Source organism: Quercus lobata, chromosome 2, assembly GCF_001633185.2.
Source record: "Quercus lobata isolate SW786 chromosome 2, ValleyOak3.0 Primary Assembly, whole genome shotgun sequence".
Classification (NCBI taxonomy): Eukaryota; Viridiplantae; Streptophyta; class Magnoliopsida; order Fagales; family Fagaceae; genus Quercus; species Quercus lobata.
The window spans coordinates 9,584,201-9,611,342 of NC_044905.1; the positions used below are offsets into that span (position 1 = coordinate 9,584,201).

Below are 27,142 nucleotides of genomic sequence, written 5' to 3' on the forward strand. Positions count from 1 at the left end.
AGAGTTCCTTGGGATTGGCTATGGGCCTCTATAATCCATCTTGGGTTGAGGGTGAAGGCCTCCTTCCAAAGGGCCTGAGTGGCCTGTAAGTGAGATAGCACTTTGAGAGAGAAAGAAAGGGAACTTAAGGGACATCATTTTCCAGCATCCACTATCCAGCTATTGTAACTGTTGCAATTCCTGCTTTGAGGACTTAAGTATTCACCGGTTGACTGTTCTACCACCATGCAACACAACATGAAATTAACATACCAAAGCTATACAATTAACAATTAGAAAGAGGATCCTAATTCAGTACAAACATAACTCATCCAATTAAGGAAATTTAAGCTAGGCAACTTTTTAACAACCAAAAGTAGTTCTGCTCACAAAGTCTGTATTCTGTCATACAACAAACGCCAACAAAATGGAAAGGTAGACAGATCCCCTCTCACGCTTTCCCTCCTTAATCATATGGAATTTGAATATATGCAGCATCGCAGACAAAAGGGATGTCAGCATACATACCAGCAAGAGCACAACGTATGCTCTCCAAAACTGTGAAAAGATAAGCAAATGCCACGGCTGTCCAAAAGTGCATCCCCACTTTACCCCAGTAGAAAGCAAGTGGCATCCAGCGGCTCACAGTCCCTATCACCTGCAATGCAATCTCCAACAACATACCCATCACCACATGAAATCTGAAGAAGTGAGGCCATTCCTTTCTTCTCACAATTCCAAGATATGCTACAAAAAAGTATGCCATCAAGAACCAGCTTGGCAACCGCCCAATGGCTCCAAGAAATGGGTACGTTAAGAATTCAAAGTCTTCCAAGAAGGGGTGCAGGTGATATGCTGTCTCAGCATACATCCATGTCTCATGGAGAGGCATTAAATAGGGGAGGCATGCCAATGTCCTCCACCACCATCTTGGCTTCTTGGTCATTGGAGGGAAACGGAAACTGTATGGAACATCCTTGGATGCCTGAGGAGTCATACGAGATTTGTGTCGCCTTGGTAACAAGGGGATTGTGCGTAGAAGGCTACCCTGATCCCCACTTAAAAGTTGGGTTGATGCAGCTGAGAGGTGCAAGAGTGGCTTACCTTCAATTAAGAATAAAAAATTTAGAAGCACAAAATTGAGAAGCTCTAGAGCATTAGATCATCATCTGGATGAGTAATGATATAGGCTACAAAGAATATAAAACAACGGTGTTCATGTGCATAGTCAACCAGGAATTACCCTCTTGATGAGATCCCCGTGAACTTATGCTTGAGAAGGTGGCTCTGGCAGGCAAACAAGGACTGCATGTGAAAAATGAGCCACTAGCTATGGTGGTCTTAGACAACCTGGAACTCATAAAATCACGCCCAGAGGGCATTGTGCACCCGTTTAGTATCATGGTGAAGTACCTGTTCAATAACCAATATCATAAGATGAGAGTTTGAAAAGTAGTCTAAATAGATTATTGGTGGAATAGAATAGAAGAAACCATCTGCAAGAAGTAATCCCTGACTCTAGTAAGCATGCAGCCATTAATAAAATATGCACTTCAGTGCCAACTATACCGAATTTCTACAAATAGACCACAAAATGTTTAAAGAAGGAAGTATTCCCCTATAAGAAGACCAATGAGAAAGGCAATCTACCTAATCAAATTATACAGCAAGGTCAACAAGCACACCCACACCCACAGCTTCCCTGATTGCTTTCTGGACGTTTTCTTCCCAGAGTAAGACTACTACCAAGCTCTGCACCAGGGCTCAAACCACGCCTCAAGGAAACAATAGCCTCAAAGGCCTAAATGCTTTATGAGAGATCTGAGAAACATGGTTCAACTATAGCAATGTGCTTATAATCCACATCATAAACAGATGAAGTCAACATTTTGATAAAAGCAATTTTTGCCCCAACTACCTACACCATCAGTTTCTAAGCTTTTTTAATACTGAAATTGGTTCACAACTACTAACTTTTGGGCCAATGGCCAACACATCAATAACCAAGCGCTTCCAATGATCTAAATACCATCAATGACACCCAGCAATACTGATTTAAGTGATACTAAATTGCTGATCAAGAATACCAATCTGAAACAAGTTTTTCTTTTGTTAATAAAATTCTGTATTACCTATCCGAATAAAAAAGAAAGGGCAAGAATGAGACATTCATGCTATATATGATGAAGGGAATTGACCAGACCAGTATAATGACGCATCAAGCAAACCACACAGCCCCCTTTCTTTCCTCCCTTCTGTTTTCACTTGCACGGTATAGTAACTTCTTAAGCTCGATTGTCAGCACCTCTAGCTCAAATTTTTCAAAAACCCGAAATAATAACATGCATCCCAAGTTCTCTCTGTCTTTACCAATAATTTAAATAAATAAATAAACCTCTTTTTATCTTTCCCTCCCTCATTAGTGAAGTGATTATGTGATAAACATTCTGGCAACAGAGCAATTTGTCATCAGGCAAACCAACAGTAGCATCAAATAACCCCAAAAGATAAGGCTCCATAGCAATAACTCTTTCTTCCTTTGCCCCATTCCAGCATTTCAACCTATGCTTAGATTGCATAACAAAAAATGTATTCAAAAATTTCATTTTATGTTGTTCTTATCCAACTTATGTATTAGGAAGGTTTTAATCTCTAAATAAATCACAACTTATACTCAGCTCAATTCTTTTTTTTTTTTTAAGTCACAGTTGATATATATAAGGTTATAATGAAATGTCAAGAAAAAGATCCAAGATACAGGGTAACATTTCGAAACACTAATATAGGCAAATGCCCCAATTTAATACCGAGGAAGACAACATTAATATCACCAAACTAATCTAGAACCACAAAAACCATAACTGTACAGAAATTAAAACAAAAACAAAAAACAAACAAAACCCAGTTTCGTTTTTAATAATAAATGCAGCAATTACCTAGAATATGAGCTCCACGAACTCAAGCTTCCTTGCAGTTCTACTCTGAAGTCATTGTTGGTTTCATCGTCTTGGTTCCAGTGAGAGCCCTATCTCTGTCCTTCTACACTCTCACTACTTAAATCTGAAATTACGTTATCCATTTCCAATGGGCTCAGGTTCGTATCGTACTAAGCCCAATGGGCCCAAATTGAGCTATCAAGGCCCAAATCGATTACCAGCGTCGGCTTTTGAAAAGTAGTACAAAACAAGTACAAAAAAAAAAAAAAAAAAGTAGTCGAACGCGTAGTGCGCACTCCACGTGGTGGAGAAGAAAGCAACGAACAATTGCACCATTTTTTTATCTTTCATTTTTTTTTTTTTTTTCGGATAAAAAAAAAAAAAAGACAAAGAAAACTAAAAAAGTGAAATGAAAATTAGAAAAAGCAAAACGTAATACGTGGCACAATTCCCCAAGTCTCTCTCTCTCTCTCTCTCACTCATTTGATTCCACTTCACAAATTTCACATTTTCACACACTCTCTCTCTCTCTTCTCTTTCTCTCTCTTTCGCCCTTCCCTCTTTAAGTCTTAACTCCGTCATAAGGATCGGCGCCACCACCCTTTCTGCCGCGAAACCCCTCGACGCTGTCGTATTCACACCGTCTATATATTAATCACCCTTTTTTTTCTCTCTCTGAAGCCCTAAGCCGAAACGGTGCGTTTCATTTCTCTCCGATAATTTGTGCTGATTTTGGAGCTCACAAATATCGCTATCGAAAAACCGATTCTCCACCACTTCGAAGAAACCACCACGGTATTTCTTTCTATTTCTGTTTTTATTTTTTTTTACACCTGAGAATTTTCGTTGCAATTTATTAGGGATTTTTTAATAATTATTTATTTATGGTATTAATTTCAATTAATTAAAAGCATATATTAAGAGAGAGAGAGAGAGAGATATCTGTTTGTATTTTTGTTTTAGTTAATTTAATTTTTTTTTAATGATTTTTGAATTTGGAGGTATTTGAATGGATTGACTTGTTTGGTTTATTTGGTTTCCATATACAGTTCTTGCTGTCATCAATTTAAGAGTACTTTGTGATTGCATCTAGGGTTAGTTTTTTGGTTATAATTTTAGAATTGGAAAGTGGAGAGTGTTTTTATGGAGTTTAATAAAAGTTTATAATTAAGGAATCAATCCTTGCTTTCCTTTTTTGGTGTTGGAGTAAATTTTACTTCAAACAAAGATAGCAATTAGCAAATGATTATTATGGAAAAAAAAAAAAAAAAAACAATGTGTTTGTTTTGAGTGTTGTGGTGTTTGTATGCTACTATTACTTTTGCGAACAATGCTAGGACTACAACTTTTGTCACATGGCGAGATGTGAGTGGTGGAGAAAAAGTGGTAGGGTCTATACCTCCACTGCTCTCAACTCGTCATGTGGCAAGTTGTGGCGAAATTTGTCATTCGAATGTAGTTTCTGACTTGCTAGAGAGTGGTTATTTGTATTTTGACATGTGCTATAGGCGAATCTGCTCTGTGTGCGTGTGCGTGTGTAAGCGTTTACATTACATGTGGTGTGATGGTGGTGCAGAAATTTCTGCAGGAGAAGGTCATGTCATGTGCTGAAATAATTATTAGTTAAAAATTTGTAATCATGTTCTAGGTTCAATCATGAGATTTTCTAGACAAGAATTTCTGTTTAATTATGACTGAAATATGGTGTGGAACTGACTCCTGTGATATTTTTTTGTTGCACATGAAGATTAGAAAGTTCTGAGAAATTGGAGCACTTTATTTTCTTTTGTTTAGTTATATGTTTCTTGCTCCATATTTGAGAAAGATTATGTTTTTTGTGTTTTTGGAGTTTTTACTTGGACTTTCATTGCCATTCCTTCAAATTATGTGCTATTTTTAAACCATAAAGGATTGAACCATTACTTAAAAGATAAATAAATTAATAAATATATCAAGAGGTGAACAATCAGTTTATGTGAATGGAATGATTGGCTCCCCCACTCCCTGTAAATCAGTTGTTCTCAATTTGCTTCACGTATCATAGATGCAATTAAATTGTATTAAAAAAATAATGGTTTTAGATTGGTTATTTGCCTTTTGAATTGTTTTTGCTTGTCAGTTATTGGGAATTGCTCGTGCTATGAGTTATATTTGTCCTTTCCTTTTCTATGTAAGAACTAATACTTTAATACTGTACTTAGAACTTTGGGTTCTAGTCGGTTTTGATTATTTATAAATCCTATGCTGTTTAGCAATTCAAGTTATTTTTTGGTTTTGCTTGTTTTTCAGGCTGAACTGTTGAAGCAGTGTTTCAGCCTCTAGTGAGAGAATGGTTTAAGGCAGGTTTTAAAATTTCTTGTACTGTACCATTTATCTAATATATTAGATTGCTTTTTGGTTTTGGAATGTTGGATTTAAGTCTTGTTTGATATTGACATTTTTCTGCAAAACAGGATAAACTTGTATTCCATTTGGTACTTAGTGCTTCCTCTCGCTGTTCGAAGCTTTTGCAATAAACTGTTGAGTGATCATGGGATCAGCTTGTTGTGTTGCTGCAAGGGATAAAACCATTCCCCTCAGAGCTGGAGGTGAATCCGTGCATAGGAATGCCATACATTCACCATCATGGAGCCGCCGGTGGGATAGTAGAGGGCGTGTGGCTGGTGAGAATCTGTCATATCAAGTGTCCAGTGGAATCAGCCAGAATGTCAGCATGGAATTAAAAGGGTCCTTAGGTTCTGAAAGGGGTAATTTGTCTGATGGGGGAAGCCCATTGGAGAATTCTGCAACACCCACCTCTTTAAAGTCCCCAGCTCATGAAGGAGTGGATGTGAATCTGATGACTCCACATTCAGGTAAATCATTGCAATATATTATATATAGTTAGCCTGCAAAACATGTTTGAATGCATCAAAGTGAAGATTTCTAGAAGTAATTATTCTTTCTTCTTAGAAAATTACCTCTCAACTTTTTCTCCCACTTTATTATTTGTTTGGGTTATTTAAGCCATTTTATCTTGGAAAACCAGCTCTTAATGCATTGAATTTCTCATGGCCTTTGACAAGCAAGTAATGCTTTTCAGCTGAAAATATTATTTTGTTTGCTCAAGTTGATGATGATGAAAAAGACACAACAATGCTATGTTGGTTGGGTCTTGGTAGGAAAATTTGGTAGTGCTGCAACCAACCCATCTGATGGGAGATCCGTTTGTTTTAAAATTTACTTTAAGTTGATACTTTCTTCAACTAATAATTATCTAAGGTGCTTCTATTTAGACAGAAGAACTTGTCTAAAGTTAAATGTATTTATTATAGAAAATTACAGACACTAGAATATAGTCTGTCTATGTTAAAATTTGACATTTGTTTCTGCACACAAAGCATATTTGTTTCCCTGCCTCCGACTTTTTGCTTTTTTATTTTTTATTTTTGTTTTGGGGGGGGGGGGGGATCATTGGACATTTGTAACACCTTTTGGATTTTCTGAGCTGGAAACCAACATATGATACGATTCTTTGTTATCATACCTGTTGCACACGTATGTTATTCTGCTGTAAGAAAAGTAACAAAGGGATGATTGCGTACTCTTCAAATACATGTTTTGGTTATTTACATGCTATAGATAAAATTTGAAACAATTCCATCGTACATGCAAATTCAATTCTCCATGTAGGAATCTCAAATTCCAAAATGCTTGCTCTAGATTCTATTTTCAAACTAATCAAAATAGGTCATTTAAGCAGTCAAGGTATACTGTTTTCTATTTATTTTCTTAGTGACATATTGGGGCAAAGTGCTGCAATGTTAAGACCATGGGAAGCGTTATGTGGACAGAATTAAAAAAAAAACTTCATGGGTAAAGTAAAAACTGTCTAAACTTTGGGAGTTTCAGCAATTATTCTCATAAATATTGAGATAAAGAATTGCTTTCACAGAATTATTTTTGATATTAACTCCCTCAGTGAATGGTAAAGATCATTTTTCTGGTCATGCTTTTGCTTTTCCTGGTAATAGTTATTTTGTGATTCTATCATTACTATTCTTGTAATATTAGACAATTAAATATATAAAAAAGGAAAAAATGTGCATTTCACCTACCATACTTCAATTTATTACTGATCAATTTTTTAAAATGTTTGAAGTTCAAATTTTTCATATCAGTTGTTATTCTTCAATTTTTTGTATCATTCAAAATCTAATACGGTGCTGTAACTCTGCATGTACTGGTGCATAGCCTTTAGTTTGCTTCCCCACTTCCATTTTATATTAGACTGCAAAAGTTATGTGGTTTGTGAAAATCAATTGGTTTTCAAATCATTCATTTGAAAAAGTTGAAACCTTTCTTATTGGATAATCATGATGTTTCCTAGAAGTCAAAAACCTTTATCTATAAAGGAACAATATCAAATTTTTTGTTCAATCAGATACCTAATTTTTTGGATAGAATTGATTGATATATGTATTGAAACAAACAAAAATGAAATGAAAGTCAAAACATAAATCATGTATTAACATTGACTCTCCATCCTAGAATAGTGCAAGAGTTCTTTTGGTAATGTGGGTTCCTATTTCTTAATGATATCTTCTGATCTAGACAATTGGCCGCATCTTGTGAAACCAATTCCTAGAAATTCATTGATATCTTCTTATATAGCAAATCACTTTGATTCTTTTGTAATCCACGTCTCTTTTGCCTTACATTGATGTTGTTCTTGTGCTTGGTGCAGATCTATCCATGGCAAGCACTTTTTCTACAGAGGTATGTTTGAAACAAACGTTACTAAGTTTAGTAGAAGCTTTGTAGTTTGCTTTCTATTGCTCAATCTTTTTCTTCCCTCATCCTTTAATCAATTATTATGCCTCTTCATTATCTTTTAGGTGAAGAACCATGCAGAATCACTAGAAATTGTAGATTCAGCTGCACCAAATCTTCCATTCGCTATACCTTCGGCTCTCTCAACACCATCTGTTGACACTCTGCCTTCCCATACATGTCCTCTTTTTCCTACCTCAACCCCATCCAGACGGGCCCGTCGTTCACCGGGGCACCAGCTGTTGAGGCAGGTCTCTGATAGTCGAATCTTGCGACTGAAATCACCAAATAACAACTCAATATCTGAAGGAAGACCATCTTTTGTACTCTCCACCTGCAGCAACGACTTAGCAACTGGATCCCAGTGTGGATCATCTGACGGCTGGTCAATGCGCACCTTTTCTGAGCTTGTGGCTTCTTCTCAAAGAGAAAGGTGGTCTTTTGACAGTGAGCACTTTGGCTCTGGCCCTGGCAAGATAAGTGGATCTAGTAGCAGGTTCTCGTATTCTCCCTCTGTAGAGTTGCACACATGTGGGGCCTGCTCAAAGCTCCTAACAGAGAGATCTTCATGGAGCAGCCATAAATTAATCATCACGAATGATATCCCAGTGGCATCTGTGCTTGTTTGTGGTCATACTTACCATTCTGAGTGCTTGGACACTATGATAGCGGAGGAGGCTGACCGATATGACCCGCCTTGTCCAATTTGTACCATTGGAGAGAAGGAAGTCTCAAAGATGTCCAAAAAGGCTTTAAAAATAGAGGCAGAGTTAAAGGCAAAGAACTATAAGATATCAAAAAACCGGGTTGTGGATAGTTACTTTGATAGTGATTGTGATGTTTTTTATCACCAAAAGGATGCTGAACATAAAGGGAAAAACCCCAAGATGGAACCCAGTTCTAGCGCAAGGAACTCATTTGCGAAGCCTTTCTTAAGGAGGCACTTCTCTCTTGGGTCCAAGTGGAGTAGATCCTTGTCAGAGAATGATTCTACCAGGAAGAAGGGGTTTTGGGCAAGATATCGCAAAGATTGAGCTCCCAATGTAGGGATTTTGGTTTTTCAAATGTAGTCTAGCTTTGCTAATAAGTCTTAGTTTAAATATTATTTCATTTGAGGATTGTACAAGGAATTTCAGACCCAGCCCGCATGGGGATATATGGAACAGTGAATTCAATCCCCCTTGTCCCCTGTCCGGTTAGGCTAATGGGTTAATGATTTTAAATAGGATAAAGAATTAGTACTATAGTTTTAGTTTACCCTCAGGTAAAGTACTCTTTTTCTTTCTTTTTTTCTCTATTTTTTTATACCCTATAAAAAAAAGTGCTTTTTATCTTTTTTTTGCTTCTTTGCATTCCACCCACTGACCCCAAAAGTAAATAATTACTAGTCATAGGTAGAGAGAGAAGTGAATATAAAACTTGGCTAATAAGATCACAGCTAAACATTCAACCCAATTTGGGGCTCGAAATGTTAAAAGGCACCGCCTTATCATGCAAAGGTTCTTTATGTCACTCGCTTTTCCGCTTCTTGCTTTCCAACTTTGCAAGTAGCACTTCAAGCAAAACTCCTTTTCTTTTGTCTTAATAAAAGTAAGGCTTCTCTGAACAGAGTTACACTGTGTGGACAGTCCAACTAATAGCAGCATCCAAGAAAGGGAATTTAAGCTTTTATCCTTGCATTGACAAGCAGTCCCTCTCTACCGTCTACTATTGCCTTTGCTTCCTTCCCACAATTAATACAATTTGAAAGGAATGACAATCTGTGAGACTAAAGCTCTATCACAGTGCATGGTCTACACGTCCCCCAAACTTAGGGTAGAGACTAGAGAAATATATGGTAGAAGCCCATGTATCCAGCGGTCCAGCCTATTTTTTCTTTAAAAAAAAAAAAGTATCACCTTTCTCAGGCCCATGCAGATTTTTTTTAAGTCATCTCAGGCCCATATAGATATGAACAGAGAATTATACCATGGATTTAGTTCAGTCCTGGGCTGGTCCAATATCAGACTAATCAAAAAAGATGGAAAGCAAAAGACAAAATGTCAGAAGTGGGATTTGAACCCACGCCCTCTCTCGAAGACCAGAACTTGAGTCTGGCGCCTTAGACCACTCGGCCATCCTGACTGTTTGTGACAAGTGGTTCAAAAATATACCTCAAATTAGGACATTTTAAGATGAGCAAGGGTGGACCCGACCATAATAGAAAGACTTTAGAGCTTTTTCTGCTGAATAAATCCTTTATTGCTCAAAAAACTCAACCTGAAACAGGGGAGAAACAAAAAGATTGGTTCTAGACCCATCTCTAACAAAGGCCTAAGAAACATGAGAAGGCAAATTGGAGATGAGAATCGGCCTAGATCAATTTACAAGATCTACCCATTGGGCGAGCAAATGTGTAGATACATTACCCTTTCTATGAACAAAAGCAAATTCAACATTTGAAAAACAATTAGCAAAGAATAAAATATCTTCTAAAATAGACCTGATACTACAATGCAGGGTTATATCTGACTTTTTCAGCGGTTTAATGACATTCAAGACATCTCCCTCCAAGATTATATTATGAAATCCTTCATTCATAGCACACCTCATGGCATACCAAGTTGCTCTCACTTCCCCTAGTAGGAAATTTCCACTCTTAAATTGCTCTGACCATGCCAACGAAGGTTGCCAGCTGTATCTCTTCCCATAACTACAACTATGGTTTTCTCTTCATGGATTGCAGCATCAAAATTTAGCTTGATCTAGCTCTTTGGAGGGGGAGACCATAACACATCTTTGGATGATCTCTCATTTTGCTCCTTTCAAGCTTCCTTATGCACCATGAAGACTCTAAAAAATTGCTAAACCCACTAAAGTTTGGATTTTACACTCAAATTGCTCTGACCATGCCAACGAAGGTTGCCAGCTGTATCTCTTCCCATAACTACAACTATGGTTTTCTCTTCATGGATTGCAGCATCAAAATTTAGCTTGATCTAGCTCTTTGGAGGGGGAGACCATAACACATCTTTGGATGATCTCTCATTTTGCTCCTTTCAAGCTTCCTTATGCACCATGAAGACTCTAAAAAATTGCTAAACCCACTAAAGTTTGGATTTTACACCTAATATCATTATATTACTAGCTTACCTCATTATTATTTTCATTTACACAAAAAATAGGGTACATAGAAGACTATAGCATACGTAATTTTAGGGGTGACCTTGAGGACATCTTGGGGCTTGTTTGGTAGTGGTACACTGATGCTTAAGTATTGTTGTTCAAAATGATGGGAAAATTATAAAATTTAAAAAGTGTTGTGAAAATACGTGTTTAAAATACTCATAATGCAAAAAATGTGTTTGGTACCATATTTCAAATAACATATTTTAAAATATGAAAAAACGTAATTGTGTGTTTGGTATGTGTATGCATTTTTTTTTTTAAAGTAAGGAAATAATGCTATTTTATTTAAGGAGATAGAAAAAGAAAGAAAAAAAAAAAGAGAGAGAGAGAGAACAACAAAGTGGTGGGCCCGTAGGAAAAAAAGAAAGAAAAGAAAAAGAGTTTAGTCTTGACAATGGGTCTTACGATTTTCAACTTATTTACAAAAAGACCTCTCAGCAACACGTTACTTGAAAACTAAAAACTGGTATAGTAAGTTTTCAAAATACATGTTTTAAACACCCTAAATTGAGAACTATAACTCAAACATTCTTGATAAAAAAAACTCCTACCAAACATAGTTTTTTTTTTTGGGGCTCACAGTTTTCAGTATTTAAACACTGGAAACTATTATTTGAGTTTGCATACCAAACAGGCCCTTGATGTTCTTAGAAGAGTAACCACATCTTGGTAGCACGGCTCCCCACAATCAACCCATTCTTCTTCTGCCAAGGATCTTACTATTTTCAAAGGACATCCATTTTCAATTTCTATTCAAGAGTTCTTACATGTTTCCATTCCCCTTCAAAACCATGAAAAATGAACAAATGTTCTAAGATGATTTTGGCAATTACTTTTTTTGTGTGAAATATTTTTCTCTTAAAGTTTTAATTTTTTTTTCTATAATTGTTACATGTGGGGGAGTGGGGATTCAAACCTTGGTTATCCTCATTTAAGAGATCATACAATGTCATTGAGCAACAATATGCTTGACAAAATACTACTTAATTTAGTGTATCAATGTTAATTAATATTTAAATGTAGTTAAATAGTATTTTTAAGTGTTCAATTTCTACTAAGTTGACTCATTTGGCCTGATTCATGGTAAGATAAAACAATCATGTTTGGGATGGATTGTGGGTTCCAGCTAGCTCAACTGGTAAAATCTCTGATGGTTGAATAAGAGATTTAGGGTTCAATCTCCGCCTACATCAAAAACTGATTGGTGTCTTGGTCTGATGATAAAGAGTTATCATCAGGAGCAGAAGTCATAAGTTAAAACTCTCTCTTAAAAAAAAAAAAAAAAACTTGGGATGGATTTGAATTTTAAAATTAAAAAAAAAAAAAAAAAAAAACCGATAGTCACAACAAGAAAGAAGGGGGGATTTGAACCTTGATTCTCCCCATAATGGAGAATCCAGGTTTTTGCCTTTTTTTTTTTTTTCAAATATGAATAAGATAGATTTGGGATGAAATTCTCAGTATTTAATACGGTCCACTGTGTAAAATATTAAAAGTGCTTGGGTTTGGGATTTGGAAAGGTTTTTTACTTCCATATTTGACCATTTTTTTTTAATTTTAAATTATTCATGTGAGAAAAATCCCTAATAGATAAGTGGAACATAATAAATATTTAATTTTATTGTGAATTTTCTTACCTTTAAATATCATATAACATTCACATAAATAACTTGTTATTTTTCAAATTAATCCCAAACAAGTGTTGTATAGAAAAAAGTTTTGTAGACCCCTATATAAATAGTAAATGGATAGCTGTGCATGATGAACGGACTCTTGTAATCAACAAGTACTAGACAAGTATTCTAAATAGTAAAAAAAAGTGAGTTCTAGTTAGTTCAATTGATAAAGACTTTAATGGTTGAATAAGAAATTTGAAGTTCAATTCCCGCTTACACTAAAAATTGATTGATATCTTCGTCTGATGATAAAAACTATTATCAAGACCGAATACCATAAGTTAAAATTCTCTATAAAAAAAAAAATAGTAACAAAAAAGAATAAATAACCATTATTATTTATTCTTTTGCATTTTAGCATCTATTGTACTACAAGGACATGTGTCTATAGTCGTAACATTGGTAGATGACCATTTTGTAGGCAAGGACAGTACTGTCCGTAGAAATTCTTTCTTATCTTTTTAGTTTTAGTTTTTTTTTTTTTTTTTTTTTTTTTTTTTTTTTTTGGTAAAAATGGAAAATGCATTAACAAAAATTAAATTGCTCCAGCGTACAGAGGTTGCTGCCCATCATAATATAACCTAGCATTGCCATAAAATAACAACATAAATATGTTCAGAGGCAGACTATCAAAAAGTAATAAATCATGACTAGAGCTCGATCTCTTTCTAGCCAAGAAGTCCCAGGGCTGGTCCTAGGCTTAGGCCAATTAGGCCATTGCCTAGGGCCCCCTTACTAGAGAAGATGGGGGAAATTTATTTATTATATATATATATATTTTAGGAGATACTAAAACATTTTAGTTTACATTTTTTTTTTTTTTTACTATTAAGAAGGTTCAAAGAATTAAGTAATGCTAAAGATAGAGATAAGACAAATTTAAATAAATAGGTCTTACAAATAAACGTGTTACTAATCATAAGTGATTCAAATAGGAAAATGTTAAAAATACTATAAATTTTACTACATAAATTTTATTTATTTAATTATTTTTATACAAGATTAAAATTATAGTCTAGCCTAATCTAAGTGTATATGTGTGCGAAATCTCTTCTAAAGACTTAAATCTCGGCCATTGCCCCACATATCTCACAAGAACTTATATTTGTGAAGTGATCATTGCACCAAAGGTGTGTGGTGGTCTCCATAACTTTTATAATTTGATATGACAATGAATATGATAGGTGAATTTCAACAAACTATTAAAAGCATTTTTGAATGAATATTTGTGATTGGTGATATATTTTTGTAATTATCATGTTGTAAATTTTATAATATTTCTAGTATTTTTGTAAGCCTTATATCATTGATCACATTCATTACAATACCAGATTATAGTAAAATTTGTTATAACTTTAGTATTTTCTCAAAAAAAGAAAATCATATTAAAGAGTAAAAAGAATGGATTTAAAAAAAAATTATTATATAAAATGCTAGTTAAATATTATTTAAGCGATAACATAAAGGCCCCATTTGAAAATTTCGTCTTAGGCCTCAGAAACGCTTGGGTTGGCCCTAGAAATCCGTACACTTGTTAACTTCACGAAAGCAATGCTTCATCTTCACTTGAGAAATTAGGTTAATTAAGGTTCTGTAGTCTATGATAAGAGAAGAATGATATAAGTTAGAATTGAAACTCCCAGAAACCCAACCAAGCACGACATTTGCATCAAGTTCTAACTCAACTGCTAGCAAGTTCAAGTTAATATACAATATTAGACCATCCCTTAGGCCCAAAGTTCTGCTTCAACACTAAATACTACGGCAATGAAGCAAGTGAAACCTCTAGTCCAATTTCCACTATGGTCTTAGATTAAAACCCCCTCCGCCAGCCGTACACTCCATCATCCCTCGCCCGCTTCAAATCCTAACTTCACTGCAATAAAAAAGAAAAAGAAAAAGAAAATCCTAACTACACAACTGAGTCCATATAGATCAAATTATCCACTTTTGATAGGTCCAATAATGAATGGTGTTTTTTTTTTTTTTTTGAGGAACATGAATGGTGTTTTTAATTATGCGGACACGTCCCAAACTTTTAGGGTAGAGAATATTATGATACAAGCCCATATTTTCCAACCAATCCTCCTAAGAAAATGAAAATAATATGATATACAATTACAAGCCCATATTTCCAACTAGAAAAAAATGAAAAAGTACCAAAAGTTTCTCAGGCCCATACAAGAAAACAGAAAAACAAATAAAAACATAAATTTTGTCAGAAGTGGGATTTGAACCCACGCCCTCGTTAGAGGACCAGAACTTGAGTCTGGCGCCTTAGACCACTCGGCCATCCTGACGTTGATGCTATCTTTTCGCAAAATTTATAGTTATAACGTTTTATTTCCTTTTTTTTTTCTCTTTACACCACACACTTGGTTTAACATTTATCGTGTGTGAAACCATTGGGCTTACATGTAAATATATAATGGTGGCAATCTTCATAAAATTCATAGATTTACTTAGACATGGCAAAACGGTTAATAATTTTCTGACCCGACCTGAAAAATACTCAACTCGAACTCGATTTTTTTGACCCAAAGTAAAAACAGGTTGACCCGTGACCCGACCCAACCCAACCCGAACCATTTTTTAAAACTTTTTTTTTTGGTAAAAAAAAAATTAAGATAATATTGGTTTAATTATTTGTTGTGAGGTTTAAGGAAACAATTAAGACATTTACATAATTGCATGCAAATTAATTGAAAAATGAATGGTTAAGCATTCTGTAATGAGTCAAGATTTTTAGATATCAAATAACAAAGTACATGCCAAGATAATCTGGTTATAGTAGAATTAAAAACATAGATTTAAAATTGTAGACATGTGTGATAAACATTCACAAATGTAAAAATAGTGAAGCAAAAGTATCAAATTAGCATAAATTATGAATGTTTATACTTATTTTTTAACAATTTATGTCCAAAATAAACAGCTTTTCAAAATAAATTATGATATTTCTTGGAATGGGTGTTGCTTAATAATGATATAATATTCATATAAAAGACCATGTATAAATAAGTAAACAATCAATTTTTAATGCATATCTCAAATTGAAATAGAGTATCAACCACAATTGATAATAGACTATAAACTTAATTTTCAAAATTGTAAATTTCTTATATGTTTTTATTCTTTGTCAAAATGAGTTATCCAATAAGTTATTTGTAATTTTGTTTTATATTTTGGGATGTTGATATTGTGTAGAAATAAAATTTGTGTTTTTGTTTTACTTATCTTTGTGTTATTTTATTTAAGATAGCAATGTTAAGATTTGTATAATTTTATAATTATTGAATAAGTCTTAATAAGTTTAACTGAGTTCATTCTTGATATAAATGGTGAATTCAAAGTAATGCATTTTATATCAAGTAATTTGTTGCATGACTTTACAAATGACAAATACATGTTATTTTCTTTATAAAAAATAAAAAATAAAAAATTCATGTGAAAAATCGGGTCAACCCAACTTGACTCATAACCCGATTGATCTGGACCCATTTTAACCTACTTAAAATGATTCGTTTTAACCCACAATCCGATTGACCGAATCCGTTTTCACCCACGATCCAATTGACCCATCCGTTTTGTCGTGTCTGAATTTATTCCAATGAGCAGTACTAACAGCAGTAGCTTTTAATTCGCCCAACCCCAAAACAATAGTTTATTGTTATTTCATACTAATGGGTCGCTTTTACCTACCGACCGAAAAAAAAGGATTGATTATATTCATGCATCCAACACTTGTTCTGTTCATTCTAAAAAAAAAAAAAAAAAAAAATGAAGAAGAAGTTTCTTGGTCCGTTTATTTTTTTTATAAAAAATTTATTTTAAGGCCTAATTGTCGTACGAACCATATAGCTCACCAATCTCGTGAAACCTGAAATAGAACTGACCATCAACAAACAAAGAATTAAAGAAAGAAAGAATAGAACGAGCAAGGATTACAAAAATTTATTTGAGTTTTACTACAGTTTGTCACGTTGTTAGTTGTGAGTAATGAAAAATGGACCCACTACTTTTATTCTGTATTGTGAGTTGTGAATGGTGACAAAAGTTGTAAATTTTTGGTGTCATAGCAAATATTTTTTTTTGGGTTGAGTAGAATACACTTTTGTGCTTTGCCATGAATGTCTATTGTGTCTCGTGTAGCGGAAATGATTCACCTACATACATGCCTTGATTTAAAAATTTCCAGAATGAATGAAAGAAAAACATTTAATAAGGTCAATGTCTTCCCAACGGTAATTTCCCTTTACCGATCGTCGCTATGCCCTACACCAATAAATTTTAGCTATCAGATGGATTATTTTTTTTTTATAACACTGTCAGATCGATTTTACTTTTACGTTTTAGAAAGTAAATTGTTGGTCTAGACCATTGATACCATCATAAAACTCCAACCTACTTTCACCTAAATCTAACTGTGGCCACGAATCAATAAAGTTCAAGTAAATATTGCTAAGTATCAAATGCTAATGCATGTACGTGCATTCATTTGAAACCAATTGACTTCTTTCTTTTGTTTCTGAAATATTTTTAGTTGGCTACCTTCATTTGAAACCAAATTCTGTTAAGGGAAGGACAGAATGGAAGACAATATTATGAATTTAGTTGTAGTTGGAGTCATTTCATGGTCAACAATATTTCTGTTGACAAGGAGGGTCTTCTCTAAGCTTTCATTTGAATTCAGCAACCGAATTGTTTCAACAATTCATGCAACTTTAGCTGTAATATTAGCCTCTCTCTCTGTTCAAGATTGGAGGTGCCCAGTTTGTCCCTTGGCTTCAAAATCTTCTCCAAAGCAGGTATTTTATCTAACATGTTTGTCATTTTATTCTTCCTAATTTATGGGGTTGTTTTCTTTGAAATCTCTTAGAATTTTTCACACTTTAGTCTCTCTTTTTGAGATCTTGAACAAATTCTAATGTGGGAATTCTGTTTGAGAGCCTAGTTTAAATTTAGTGATTGTTGTGTTTTAGCAACTCTCATTTTGATGGTGGGAACTTGATTGTTGAGCAGATGCAAACTCTAGCAGTGACCCTTTCTTATATGATCTATGATTTGGTATGTTCCCTCTTTAACAAAAAATTCAAACTTGACAATTCAATCCACCATCTGGTCAGCATTGTTGGAATGGGAGCCGGCCTAGCCTATAACAAGGTATTAATCTTTACATTTTGATTATCTTGGGCTGATAATGTATAGCGTTAATATTGTATTAGCAGGTGCTTAAAATAAAAGGAAAGATGCATAATCAGGGACAGAACCATGATTTTGAGTTAAAGGGACCGAAATATAAAATAGAAGTCATGAAAACCCAAATAAGCATCTATTTGGGTTGATTTGCGATGTTGTTTATATTGATTTGTAGAGGGGGAGGGCAAATTTTATTTTCCTCGAGCTCAATTTGAATTAGACCCTAATAAATATTGAAAAAAAAAAGAAAAAAAAAAAAAAACAACTGCAATTCATGGACTAGGGGCCCCTTAGGCCCTATGTGGCTTTGTCCTTGTTTGCAGAGTAGTACACAATTGAAATATACTCAGATTTAGTACATTCTGGCCACCTTCACTTTTCCTTCTTTCCTTTTCCATCATCTCTCTTCATTTAAAGATAGGGTAAAGGTTCACTTGGAAGTTCATTAAAGAGTTATGAGTTATGATCTGACCTTTTTTTTTTTTGAGGGTGAGTTATGATCTGACTTTAACAAAAGATTTTATTATCAAAATTCTCAGTTACACATGATCCAATTGTTAATCCAAAAAAAGTATTGTTTATAGGTTAAATTACTAATTTGGGTTTTCAATTGTTGGGTAAAGTTTAATTTGGTCATTCAACTAAATTAGTTGTGTTATTTAATCCATCAACTATTATAATCAAGTCAATTTCATCTTTGAGTCTCGTGTTCATTTAAATTACAACGAAATCAATAATTGAAATTGATCTATTTAAAAATTTATACTTTTTTTTTGGTTAAAAAAAAATATACTTTCTGTAATAACCTTTTTTTCTTATGTTTCATTTAACATATTTGATAATTTAATTAAAATTTCAAGGGGGAGATTAAAAATAAAATTGACTCTAGATAAAATTGGCTTGGTTTTGAAAGTTTGGGGACTAAATGACACTATTAATAGTTCAGAACCCAAATTGAACATTATTCTATATTTTTGAAGAAGAAAATTAGTAATTTCATCTAGATTTGTTTTTTAGGAAAGTAATTTAATCTAGATATTAATCCCTGCACAACTGTAAAAGCTTTGGATTGGGATTGCAAACTCAAACTCTTTTTTTTTTTTTTTTTTTTTTTTTTTAATTTTTTTAAAAACTTTTAATTCCCCTTTATAGGTCAATGCCATGCTCTTCCTTAAATTTCGATTTAATTGATGTTAATTTTCTTAGAAGAAAGACAATAGTTTTATCATTTCTATTAATTGCAAACAGTTTCTTAGGCTTTTGTTAGCAAGTATTATCACACCTTTCTTTTCTATGTAGTCTGGATCAGAGTTGGTGGCTGCATTATGGGTATCTGAAATCTCCAGTCCTTTCCTCCACTTGAGAGAGCTTCTCAAAGAGCTTGGTTACAAAGACACGGACCTTAATCTGGTGGCCGATGTGAGTTCATTCTTGGGAGCCCGTACCAACTTTTCTATAGTTTGTGCTAAGAGTAGAACTTCGTTTTGCAATATTAGGATACGATGTTCTTAATGTTGATTTTGGATTTCACTTAAGGCATTCTAATCAAGGGCAGTGTAAAATTTAGTAAAGGTTTTTGTTAACGAGCATCTTTAAGGTACAAGTTAAAGAACAATAAAACTATATACAAAAGAAAGTTTCACAATATATAATTGCATCAAATTTAACTGTCCTTAAAAAAGATAACACGGTTTGTGTTTTATTTATCAATATATTCAAATGTTTGAATTCAATTGGAGAATCTAATGCATCACTTATGCACCTAAACAAATATACCTTAGTTTTGCCCTAAAATTCTTAGTACCTTTTACATCACTCATATCTAAATGCAATCCATCTAAATACACTAAACAAAGACCGGCAAACATCACTTTTTAAATGGACTTAGATATCCATCATGGTCATTGCAAAGTTTGGTATTTGCGCAGATTCTATTTGCAGCGATATTTACATTCGCCAGGATGGGTTGTGGGTCTTATATCACTTACTTGACTGTGGCTGCTAACAATCCATTTGTCATAAAGGTATGTTGCTATGTTCTATAAAGAGGTGAATATAAATTTAACTAGTCTGTGAACCCCAAAAAAAAAAAATTCCTCTTTTCTGAACTTGTTTTGTTTGGCTGTTAACTTCCTCTAATAATTCATGTGTGTTCACTACGTTGTCTAGGCAATGGCATTGAGCTTGCTTCTGGTTAGTGCCTTCTGGTTCTACAAAATTGCTGCAATGGTGAACTACAAATTGATGAAGAGGACTAGTAAAAATGTCGCCTAAAAGCTATTTGAACCCAAAAATTTAAAAGAGCTACAGCATAACATTGTGAACATCATGAAGTTAAGAGTCCTCTCTATGGTTGTACCAGTCAGCCAACTGTATTGCACAAATCATTTATGTGGATAATCTTTTGTGTTTTGAATAGATAATATAATTTCATCCCATGACCCTCTATAATGACTGTTCTATATTATCAGACCAAGAGATCAATTGATTTTTGTGGAAAATTTGAATCCTAGATGCTTTGTATATGGTTTTTGGTTTGTATGGACAAGAAGTCAACGTCTATGTGTGAGTTTGTACTTCGTGTCATTGAGACATAGGTCTTATGACATCGTCTCATACAATATTTACTCCCTGCATAGAAAATTCTTGTATGAGACGGTCTCGTGAGATCTATGTCTTAACGACATGTGAGTCCTACACACATTGGACCCACATGTCATTGAGACATAGGTCTTATGAGATCGTCTCATACAATAATTACTCGCACGGAAAATTCTTGTATGAGACAGTCTCATGAGATCTATGTCTTAATGACATGTGAGTCCCACGCACATTGGACCCATATGTCATTGAGACATAGATCTCATGAGACCGTCTCATACAATACTTACTCTAAGCGCACAAGTTAGCAAGTCAACATGGTCGTCTGCAACAAAGGTGATCTATATTGTTATTGGGTTTATGTTTATTAAATATAATGACCTAATATTGGAACCCACATGTCATTGAGACATAGGTCTCATGAGACCGTCTTATACAATACTTACTCTAAGCGCACAAGTTAGCAAGTCCACACCTTTGCAACAAAGGTGATCTATATTGTTATTGGGTTTATGTTTATTAAATATAATGACCTAATATAGTGTAAAACTCATATACACCTAACCCTGGACCTTGTAGTATACCCTACTATGGTTCTTTGTATTACACACAGATAATAAAAAAGATATAGTTGTCTAAGGCTTGGATGTAGGCCGTCAGGATGTAACCTATCTTCTTTTTTTTTTCCTCTTTGCTTTCGCCTTTTGCATCTCTTTACATTCTCTACAAAGTTTTTCTTTCTTTAGGATTTTAACAGTTAACTTCTAAGTTCAAAAGACATTTTGGCGGGGCAGTTTGGGTATCATAGATGTAGACTAAAAATAAGGAATTTGGAGTGACAAAGGTGTTGCCAGGGCACATATCTGTGTTTTCTTGGTTGTGATTTTTGCCAGCTGAAAATAATCAGATATATCCCCACTGTTACATTAAGGAAGGGAAGATGGATAGGTTTCGTGGTGCTCCATATGGTTGATAATGCTCTGCAAACCTGATCCATAATTTGGATGGAGAAGCCTCACTCCTAGTTCCTTCTTCATACGAGCATTGGAAACTCGCTTCGCACCCCTTGGACTACCCTTCTTTATAAATGATTCTGATTCGTTGGTGGAATGCTTGATCTGGCCAGGCCACTTATTCTCAACCAAGTCTCTTGCATATGCAAAAACTTCTTCCCGAGGGGCTGGGTCATCATCGACAATATTGTAAACTTTCCTAAAAACGAAAATCAAAGGCAGTAAATAAGAAAATTGTTTCCAAAGCAAGTAGATTTTTAACAGGCAAGGTTGAAAAGATTTAAACTTAGAAATTGGAAGAGAATGAGAAGATATTGTTATTAAAGGAGTTCAGAAATAAAAGGGAAACAAAAGTGAAAGCAGTCACTATTTAACAAATAGTTCATGCCACTCAAAAATATGAACACCAGAATTACCCAAAAACTCTCGTGCCCCCACGTAATTTTCGTGCAGGTGCATCAAAGCATGTCTACGGAGTTCCAAACTAGACAACATGTTACATGTTCTAAATGTAGATTGGTTAAGTTAAAACAAACTTTGGACCTGAGCTGCTAAGAAACATGTCTATCAAAATACATGGCTAACTAAAAAACATGTGCATAAGAATATATGTTGCATGTGTGCCACATACACATTGATTTATTTTTTCCCGGATAACGTAGGGAACCTTTCTAAAGAAAGCCCTTTGGACTCACTCTAGCCAGTAAAATCTATGTTCAACTGTCCCCACCCATCAGAACCAAATGCTGAGTACTCCAGGGGAATTCACCTCTGACAGAAGGTTAAAAAGAGTAACATATTCACAAATATGCCTTGCATAGTGTAAGCCTTGAAAGTGGGAGTTTAGTTTTTTTATTACATAACATTTTCTTTTCCTGTTAAGAATGAAACTAGTCCGGAAGGAAATTCTTTAATACACTTGTATTTGTAGCAATCTCTCACAACCAGAATAATGTATGAGAAAGTAGAATTGAGTATAGGAAGGCTGAAGACTGTAACCTACCCATGAGAAGGTGCATGTATACTGGCCTTGAGTGCCTGAGAAATGTCCTCAACATGAATTCTGGATGTGTATTGCCTGGATACTCTCATTTTCTGACTTTCTGACAGAGCTCCTTGCTTAATTATTGTATCAACAGCACTGAAATGGAAAAGTAGTTCACCAAAACATCAACCTTTAGTGTGAAAATTTTAAACCAATTTTGAACTCTATCAGAGCATAGGTTCTAGGAAAAAATGATTATTAATAAGCCAACAGGAAATACATAGGTCAATATGGATATGTATCAACCTTTTCTATGATGGTCATGCAAAATGATACTGGCAACATTTCAGTGTGGACTTTAATTAGGGAAAAATTTTAATAGCATGAGGACATCATGGCTAAATGAATATGTTGTAGTAAAATTCCAATGAGAAACTGACAATGTGATTGTACTAACTACATATATATTCAATATAAGAGGCAGCAAATTTTCGTCATACTTTAATTTTCATTACAACCTTCTACCAGGGCCATAGATACCCCCAAGCCGAAATACTTGTGCTGAGAGCCCGAGATCATCACCCAGATTTAACCATCTCTTCTCAGCAACTAACCTTAAGTTAGCCAACTCGCTTGTAGGGATAGTAGGATAACTGCCATAGGAATACACACATGTTTAGGGACAATTGATGTCAGTGCATGTGCACGAGTTTGCATGCTTAAGTGGTTATTTTAGATTCACTTGCTTACTCCTCATCTACCCACGCACCACCACAATCTCCATAAACACCTGCCAAACAAGCAATTTCTCCAGCATCAAAGATCTCATTCAGGAGCTTTAGAGAAAAATAAAATTGAAAAACAGTTGGATCCAAGGATGAAAGAGTAGGAGTTGAAAAAAACACGAGTTCTGAAGTTGATTACTGTTAAGCATTGATACTTCTCTCTCTCTCTCTCACACACACAGTGTGTGTGTGTGTGTGTGTGTATGTGTCTTATTCATGCTGAAGAAAGATGCATATATTCAATCATAAAAGTGCTACCAATATAGTTTTGTGGTGGGTCAACTTAATTTCTTTATTGTGGTAAGATGGTGTCTAGTAGAAACATGAAGTATAGCAATTGTCATTTCTCCTCATTTTTAACAAATGTTTTATGTCTTTTTCATTTTCCTCCACATAAGCGTAATTGTAAACCCCCCCCCCCCCCCCCCCCGCGCACTAACTTTTAGTAATAAGCATTTTAACCCCGTTGTTAAGATTTCCGTTAAATTTAACGAAAGCATCAAAAAATTTCAAAAGACATGTCTAAGAAAAAAATTGAATCCTTCGTTTAAATTTCACAGAAATCCTAATGGCAGGTGACAAAGTGCCTATTAACAATAGTTAAGGGAGACTTGCTCAGTTTTGAAGTTTAGAGGAGACATTGCAACTACATCATAGTTTTTCTTATAAGTAAAATAAAAAACTATGATGTAGTTGCGATCATAGTTAAGAGGGGAAAGCTAAGAAATATGAACATAGATAAGACATGGGACACAAAGTGCCATTTCCACCTAAACTAATGATTCTCATTCAATAATTTACACAGGCATCAAATTCCCATTAAATCTGCAAGTTGTGAAATTAACTATTTTCATATGGCATCTAGCATAAGCAACAGAATAAACTAAAATCAAGTTGATGAAAAGATATTGAGTTTAAATCACTAACAATGGAATTGCTACAAAAACAACAGACTTGAATGCATCAAAAGTGCTTATTAGGAATGTGGGGATTTTGCAGATTTCAAAACCCTATCTGCTATTATAAGACTATTTTAATTTTTAGGATAGATCACTTATTCATATTGAGATCAATAGACACAACACAACAACAACGAGGTGAGTACGATATTTGATTACCAAAAACACACAACGGTTTCATAATCATGTCAATATGTAAATGTAATTTGGATATAGACATGGACATACTAGTTGATGACAAATAACCAAGCCATTGAAGATTCCCATCCATTAGTGTACTCCTCAGAAGTTCTTCATGCTGAAGCATCTACAAAGTTGGTAACAAAAACAATGGGCCAAAATCACTCATATAAAAAAAGATCATGAAAAAGTAAATAATCAATTCAGCAGTCTATAAAAAAAAAAAAACGACAATTACTTTAAGCGTACCGGGTCACCAATACCCACAACAGGAGGGATTGAAACAAGAAGGTGAGTATGATATTTCATTAAATCAATGGTGCTCTGTCTAAGGAAAAACAAAAACAAAATAGGTGCCAATATAAGCCAAAACGCAAAATTTAAAAAGATATATAAAAACAGTAAATACAAACTCACTCTGGTTGATTTGCATCAAAAAGGTAAATATCAAAACCCTTCTCTTCAAGCTGCTTCTTCTTCGTAATACTTGTGCAAGTCCCAGAGACAGCCCTATTGTTCAAATTTGTTAAAAGTTAAAACGCATCCAAAATAGTATAAATATAAAATGAAAATACGAACAAGTTATTCATGGAAAAGAAAGGTAAGGTAAAGTACCATCCTTGATTCTTGAGAGCTTGAAAGAAGAACTGTCCGACGAAACCCATCCCTAGAATGAACATCCGGTTCCGAGATTTCGATTCCGATGAATCGGTCTCGGAGAGTGAATTGCTGCTAGCAACCGGTATTCGTGGACAAAACGGTGTCGTTCGCGACCTTGGAAGACAGAAATTTCTCCGGACATGGCTGAATTCAAACGGAGTTACCGAAAATCGGTACGGTATGTGGCAAATATCCATGGCAAAAATGTCGGTTACATCAAAGTGACAACTGACAAAGCATTGGTTTCCTCCTATGTTGTTTAGTTCTAGTTCTAGTTCTAGAGTCAAACTCAAAAGTTTTTTACTGTCACACGGAGCTTTAACTAGCATCGGCTAACGTTATCTTTTGAATTTAGGTTGGCCCAATATGGGCCCATTTTTTGGCTAATTATAACCAATCCGATATCCAATCCAAAACTCTATTGTGGTTGATGGGCTTGTATTAGCTTAGCATCATAAATTTCTAGAAAAATTCTTTAAACTTCTTATTTATATATATATATATATATATATATTTTTTGTGAATTTTGAAAATCCGATCGTTAAATTTCATGTTCTATATATCCTTAACATGCATATCAAATTTCGTTCAAATTGGATATTTTTTTTATACAATTAATAAACTTATTTTTTATACACAATTTTAGATCACAAAAACTTAAAATTTTAATATTTGTTTGATGATATAGCAATTGATATTTGATTTTCTTGAAATTTTGCAAACATGAAGGATATAACAAGAATATCCAATCCAATGGTGAGATTTTCAAAATTCACATTCAATATAAAGATATATGAGGAGTTTGAAGCAGAGAAACTTTGTTCTTTTTTTTTTTTTTTTTTTTAAATGGAAATTCCATTGTTTATTGTTCGTACATTCATTCACCTCAATACCAAGAGGAAACAAAACGCGCAATAAATATTAGAAGGTTGCAGTAGTAATAGTGTAGCATGCTCATAATGTGATGATAATGTGACACTTCTCATTAAACACATAAGAAGTGTAGTACGTACTAACGGTTATCATAATTCAAAAAAAAAGAAATCGATGTGTGATGATAACTCAACGATGATAAAGCGTTATGAGTTTTTTTTTTTTTTTTTTTTTTCTTTTCTTTTCTTTTCTTTTCTTTTCTTTTCTTTGGAGAGAGTTTCAACTTATGACGTCTACTTCTGATAATAACTCTTTATTATTATCAGATCAAGACACCAATTAGTTTTTTATGTAGACGGGGAATGAATCCCAGATTTCTTACTCAATCATCAGAGACTTTACTAGTTGAGTTAACTAAAATCCACACAAAGTTTTATGCGTTATGAATAATAATAATAAAAAATTTGAAATCTCAAGCTTAAATAGAGACTCATATCCCAAGCAAAGACACATCCCAAACTTTTTTTGTTTTGTTTTATTTCACTTGTATTTCTTAGTTTAGCATTCTGTATATTAAGGTGTTGATGCAAGGAACTTTGTATCTTGTAGGTTCTTCTTAATTAGATCTATTACTTCGTGCTGCTGTAATTTCTATGTCCTATATGAAAGTTAGTTTCGATAGTTTAATTTTCATTGTTGTTTAGTGTAGGTAGCAGTGGCGATGCCATGTGCAACTCAGGGTGTTCCCAGGAATACCCTGACTTGAAAAAAAAAACCTAATTTTTTTTTTTAAATTTTTTTATATTTGCTCTCTATTAGGAACACTCTCAAATAAAAATATATATATTTGTTCTATTTTCAAGAAAAAAAAAAGCCAAAAAAAAAAAAATTGTAATAGAGCCAAGCCCACGGCAAGTCCAATAGATTACAGAGATAGCAAACCCATGGATTCTCAAAAAAAAAAAAAAAAAAAAAAAAAAAAAAGTAGAGCAACGCCTTAGTCCCTAAAGGTTGTGAGAGTGCTTTTTTTTAGCACACAGGCCCAAGGATCCTGGGTCAAATGATTATAGTTTGGTGGATTGGGCTTTGGTTCTTAAACAGCCCTTTAGCTGCGGTGAACAAGGCATGCTTCCTACAATACACATAAACTAGCAAACGAGGATATTTGTATTGAACAACAATCAAAACAGCAAAAGGAATACAAAGCAATAAGGAAATACACAAAGTAATGGTTAGGGATTCTCAAATTAATAAGAAATACTTCATTAAATTTTCTTTATTATGATTACAGTGTGCTCACTAAGACGTGATATAAG

At 34.2% G+C, this 27,142-nt stretch overlaps 4 protein-coding genes and 2 non-coding genes across 10 annotated transcripts; 2 read left to right on the plus strand and 4 right to left on the minus strand.

Moving 5' to 3' along the window:
* Positions 1–238: 238 nt before the first annotated feature.
* LOC115974387 (protein TIC 20-I, chloroplastic) lies at positions 239–3,024 on the minus strand. 3 transcript variants are annotated; one of them, XM_031094726.1, is made up of 4 exons: positions 2,916–3,017; positions 1,630–1,800; positions 1,223–1,392; positions 239–1,083 (listed from the first exon to the last, which is right to left on the minus strand). In XM_031094726.1, the coding sequence occupies exons 3-4, from the start codon at positions 1,380–1,382 to the stop codon at positions 446–448; spliced, it is 798 nt and encodes a 265-aa protein (XP_030950586.1). In that variant the 5' UTR covers positions 1,383–1,392; positions 1,630–1,800; positions 2,916–3,017; the 3' UTR covers positions 239–445. The 3 variants fall into 3 exon arrangements, with proteins under 3 accessions (XP_030950586.1, XP_030950587.1, XP_030950588.1); XM_031094727.1 differs by having other exon boundaries at positions 1,630–1,818; positions 2,916–3,014; XM_031094728.1 differs by lacking the exon at positions 1,630–1,800 and having other exon boundaries at positions 2,916–3,024.
* Positions 3,025–3,389: 365 nt separating this feature from the next.
* On the plus strand, positions 3,390–8,990 carry LOC115974388. 3 transcript variants are annotated; one of them, XM_031094731.1, is made up of 5 exons: positions 3,390–3,710; positions 5,205–5,258; positions 5,369–5,770; positions 7,642–7,673; positions 7,793–8,990. In XM_031094731.1, exons 3-5 carry the CDS (start codon positions 5,446–5,448, stop codon positions 8,759–8,761), a joined length of 1,326 nt encoding a protein of 441 aa, XP_030950591.1. In that variant the 5' UTR covers positions 3,390–3,710; positions 5,205–5,258; positions 5,369–5,445; the 3' UTR covers positions 8,762–8,990. The 3 variants fall into 3 exon arrangements, with proteins under 3 accessions (XP_030950591.1, XP_030950589.1, XP_030950592.1); XM_031094729.1 differs by having other exon boundaries at positions 5,205–5,254; XM_031094732.1 differs by lacking the exon at positions 5,205–5,258.
* Positions 8,991–9,767: 777 nt separating this feature from the next.
* On the minus strand, positions 9,768–9,851 carry TRNAL-CAA. The gene has a single exon. It is a non-coding gene; the product is annotated as a tRNA-Leu (tRNA).
* Positions 9,852–14,787: 4,936 nt separating this feature from the next.
* TRNAL-CAA lies at positions 14,788–14,871 on the minus strand. The gene has a single exon. It is a non-coding gene; the product is annotated as a tRNA-Leu (tRNA).
* A 1,557-nt stretch (positions 14,872–16,428) lies between these two features.
* On the plus strand, positions 16,429–20,282 carry LOC115974390 (TLC domain-containing protein 5-like). The gene is made up of 5 exons (XM_031094734.1): positions 16,429–17,379; positions 17,594–17,734; positions 19,070–19,189; positions 19,699–19,794; positions 19,940–20,282. Exons 1-5 carry the CDS (start codon positions 17,161–17,163, stop codon positions 20,042–20,044), a joined length of 681 nt encoding a protein of 226 aa, XP_030950594.1. The 5' UTR covers positions 16,429–17,160; the 3' UTR covers positions 20,045–20,282.
* Positions 20,283–20,831: 549 nt separating this feature from the next.
* On the minus strand, positions 20,832–25,255 carry LOC115974389 (protein YeeZ). Its single transcript, XM_031094733.1, has 8 exons — positions 24,909–25,255; positions 24,711–24,803; positions 24,543–24,621; positions 24,342–24,420; positions 23,120–23,159; positions 22,888–23,022; positions 22,388–22,525; positions 20,832–21,583 (listed from the first exon to the last, which is right to left on the minus strand). Exons 1-8 carry the CDS (start codon positions 25,148–25,150, stop codon positions 21,298–21,300), a joined length of 1,092 nt encoding a protein of 363 aa, XP_030950593.1. The 5' UTR covers positions 25,151–25,255; the 3' UTR covers positions 20,832–21,297.
* Between the last annotated feature and the right edge of the window lie 1,887 nt (positions 25,256–27,142).

What these genes read in the sequence shown, in the direction of transcription:
- LOC115974387 (XM_031094728.1), bottom strand. Translation starts at nt 1,382, where the DNA reads ATGATACTAAACGGGTGCACAATGCCCTCTGGGCGTGATTTTATGAGT. An exon ending in ACGGGGATCTCATCAAGAGG is followed by an intron (nt 1,084 to 1,222) that starts GTAATTCCTGGT and finishes TCTTAATTGAAG; the next exon opens with GTAAGCCACTCTTGCACCTC.
- LOC115974388 (XM_031094731.1), top strand. Translation starts at nt 5,446, where the DNA reads ATGGGATCAGCTTGTTGTGTTGCTGCAAGGGATAAAACCATTCCCCTC. An exon ending in TCTGATGACTCCACATTCAG is followed by an intron (nt 5,771 to 7,641) that starts GTAAATCATTGC and finishes TGCTTGGTGCAG; the next exon opens with ATCTATCCATGGCAAGCACT. An exon ending in CAAGCACTTTTTCTACAGAG is followed by an intron (nt 7,674 to 7,792) that starts GTATGTTTGAAA and finishes ATTATCTTTTAG; the next exon opens with GTGAAGAACCATGCAGAATC.
- LOC115974390 (XM_031094734.1), top strand. Translation starts at nt 17,161, where the DNA reads ATGGAAGACAATATTATGAATTTAGTTGTAGTTGGAGTCATTTCATGG. An exon ending in CCGGCCTAGCCTATAACAAG is followed by an intron (nt 17,735 to 19,069) that starts GTATTAATCTTT and finishes TTTTCTATGTAG; the next exon opens with TCTGGATCAGAGTTGGTGGC. An exon ending in ACAATCCATTTGTCATAAAG is followed by an intron (nt 19,795 to 19,939) that starts GTATGTTGCTAT and finishes TACGTTGTCTAG; the next exon opens with GCAATGGCATTGAGCTTGCT.
- LOC115974389 (XM_031094733.1), bottom strand. Translation starts at nt 25,150, where the DNA reads ATGGATATTTGCCACATACCGTACCGATTTTCGGTAACTCCGTTTGAA. An exon ending in TTGTGGGTATTGGTGACCCG is followed by an intron (nt 24,421 to 24,542) that starts GTACGCTTAAAG and finishes CCAACTTTGTAG; the next exon opens with ATGCTTCAGCATGAAGAACT. An exon ending in GGTGCGTGGGTAGATGAGGA is followed by an intron (nt 23,023 to 23,119) that starts GTAAGCAAGTGA and finishes TTCCTATGGCAG; the next exon opens with TTATCCTACTATCCCTACAA.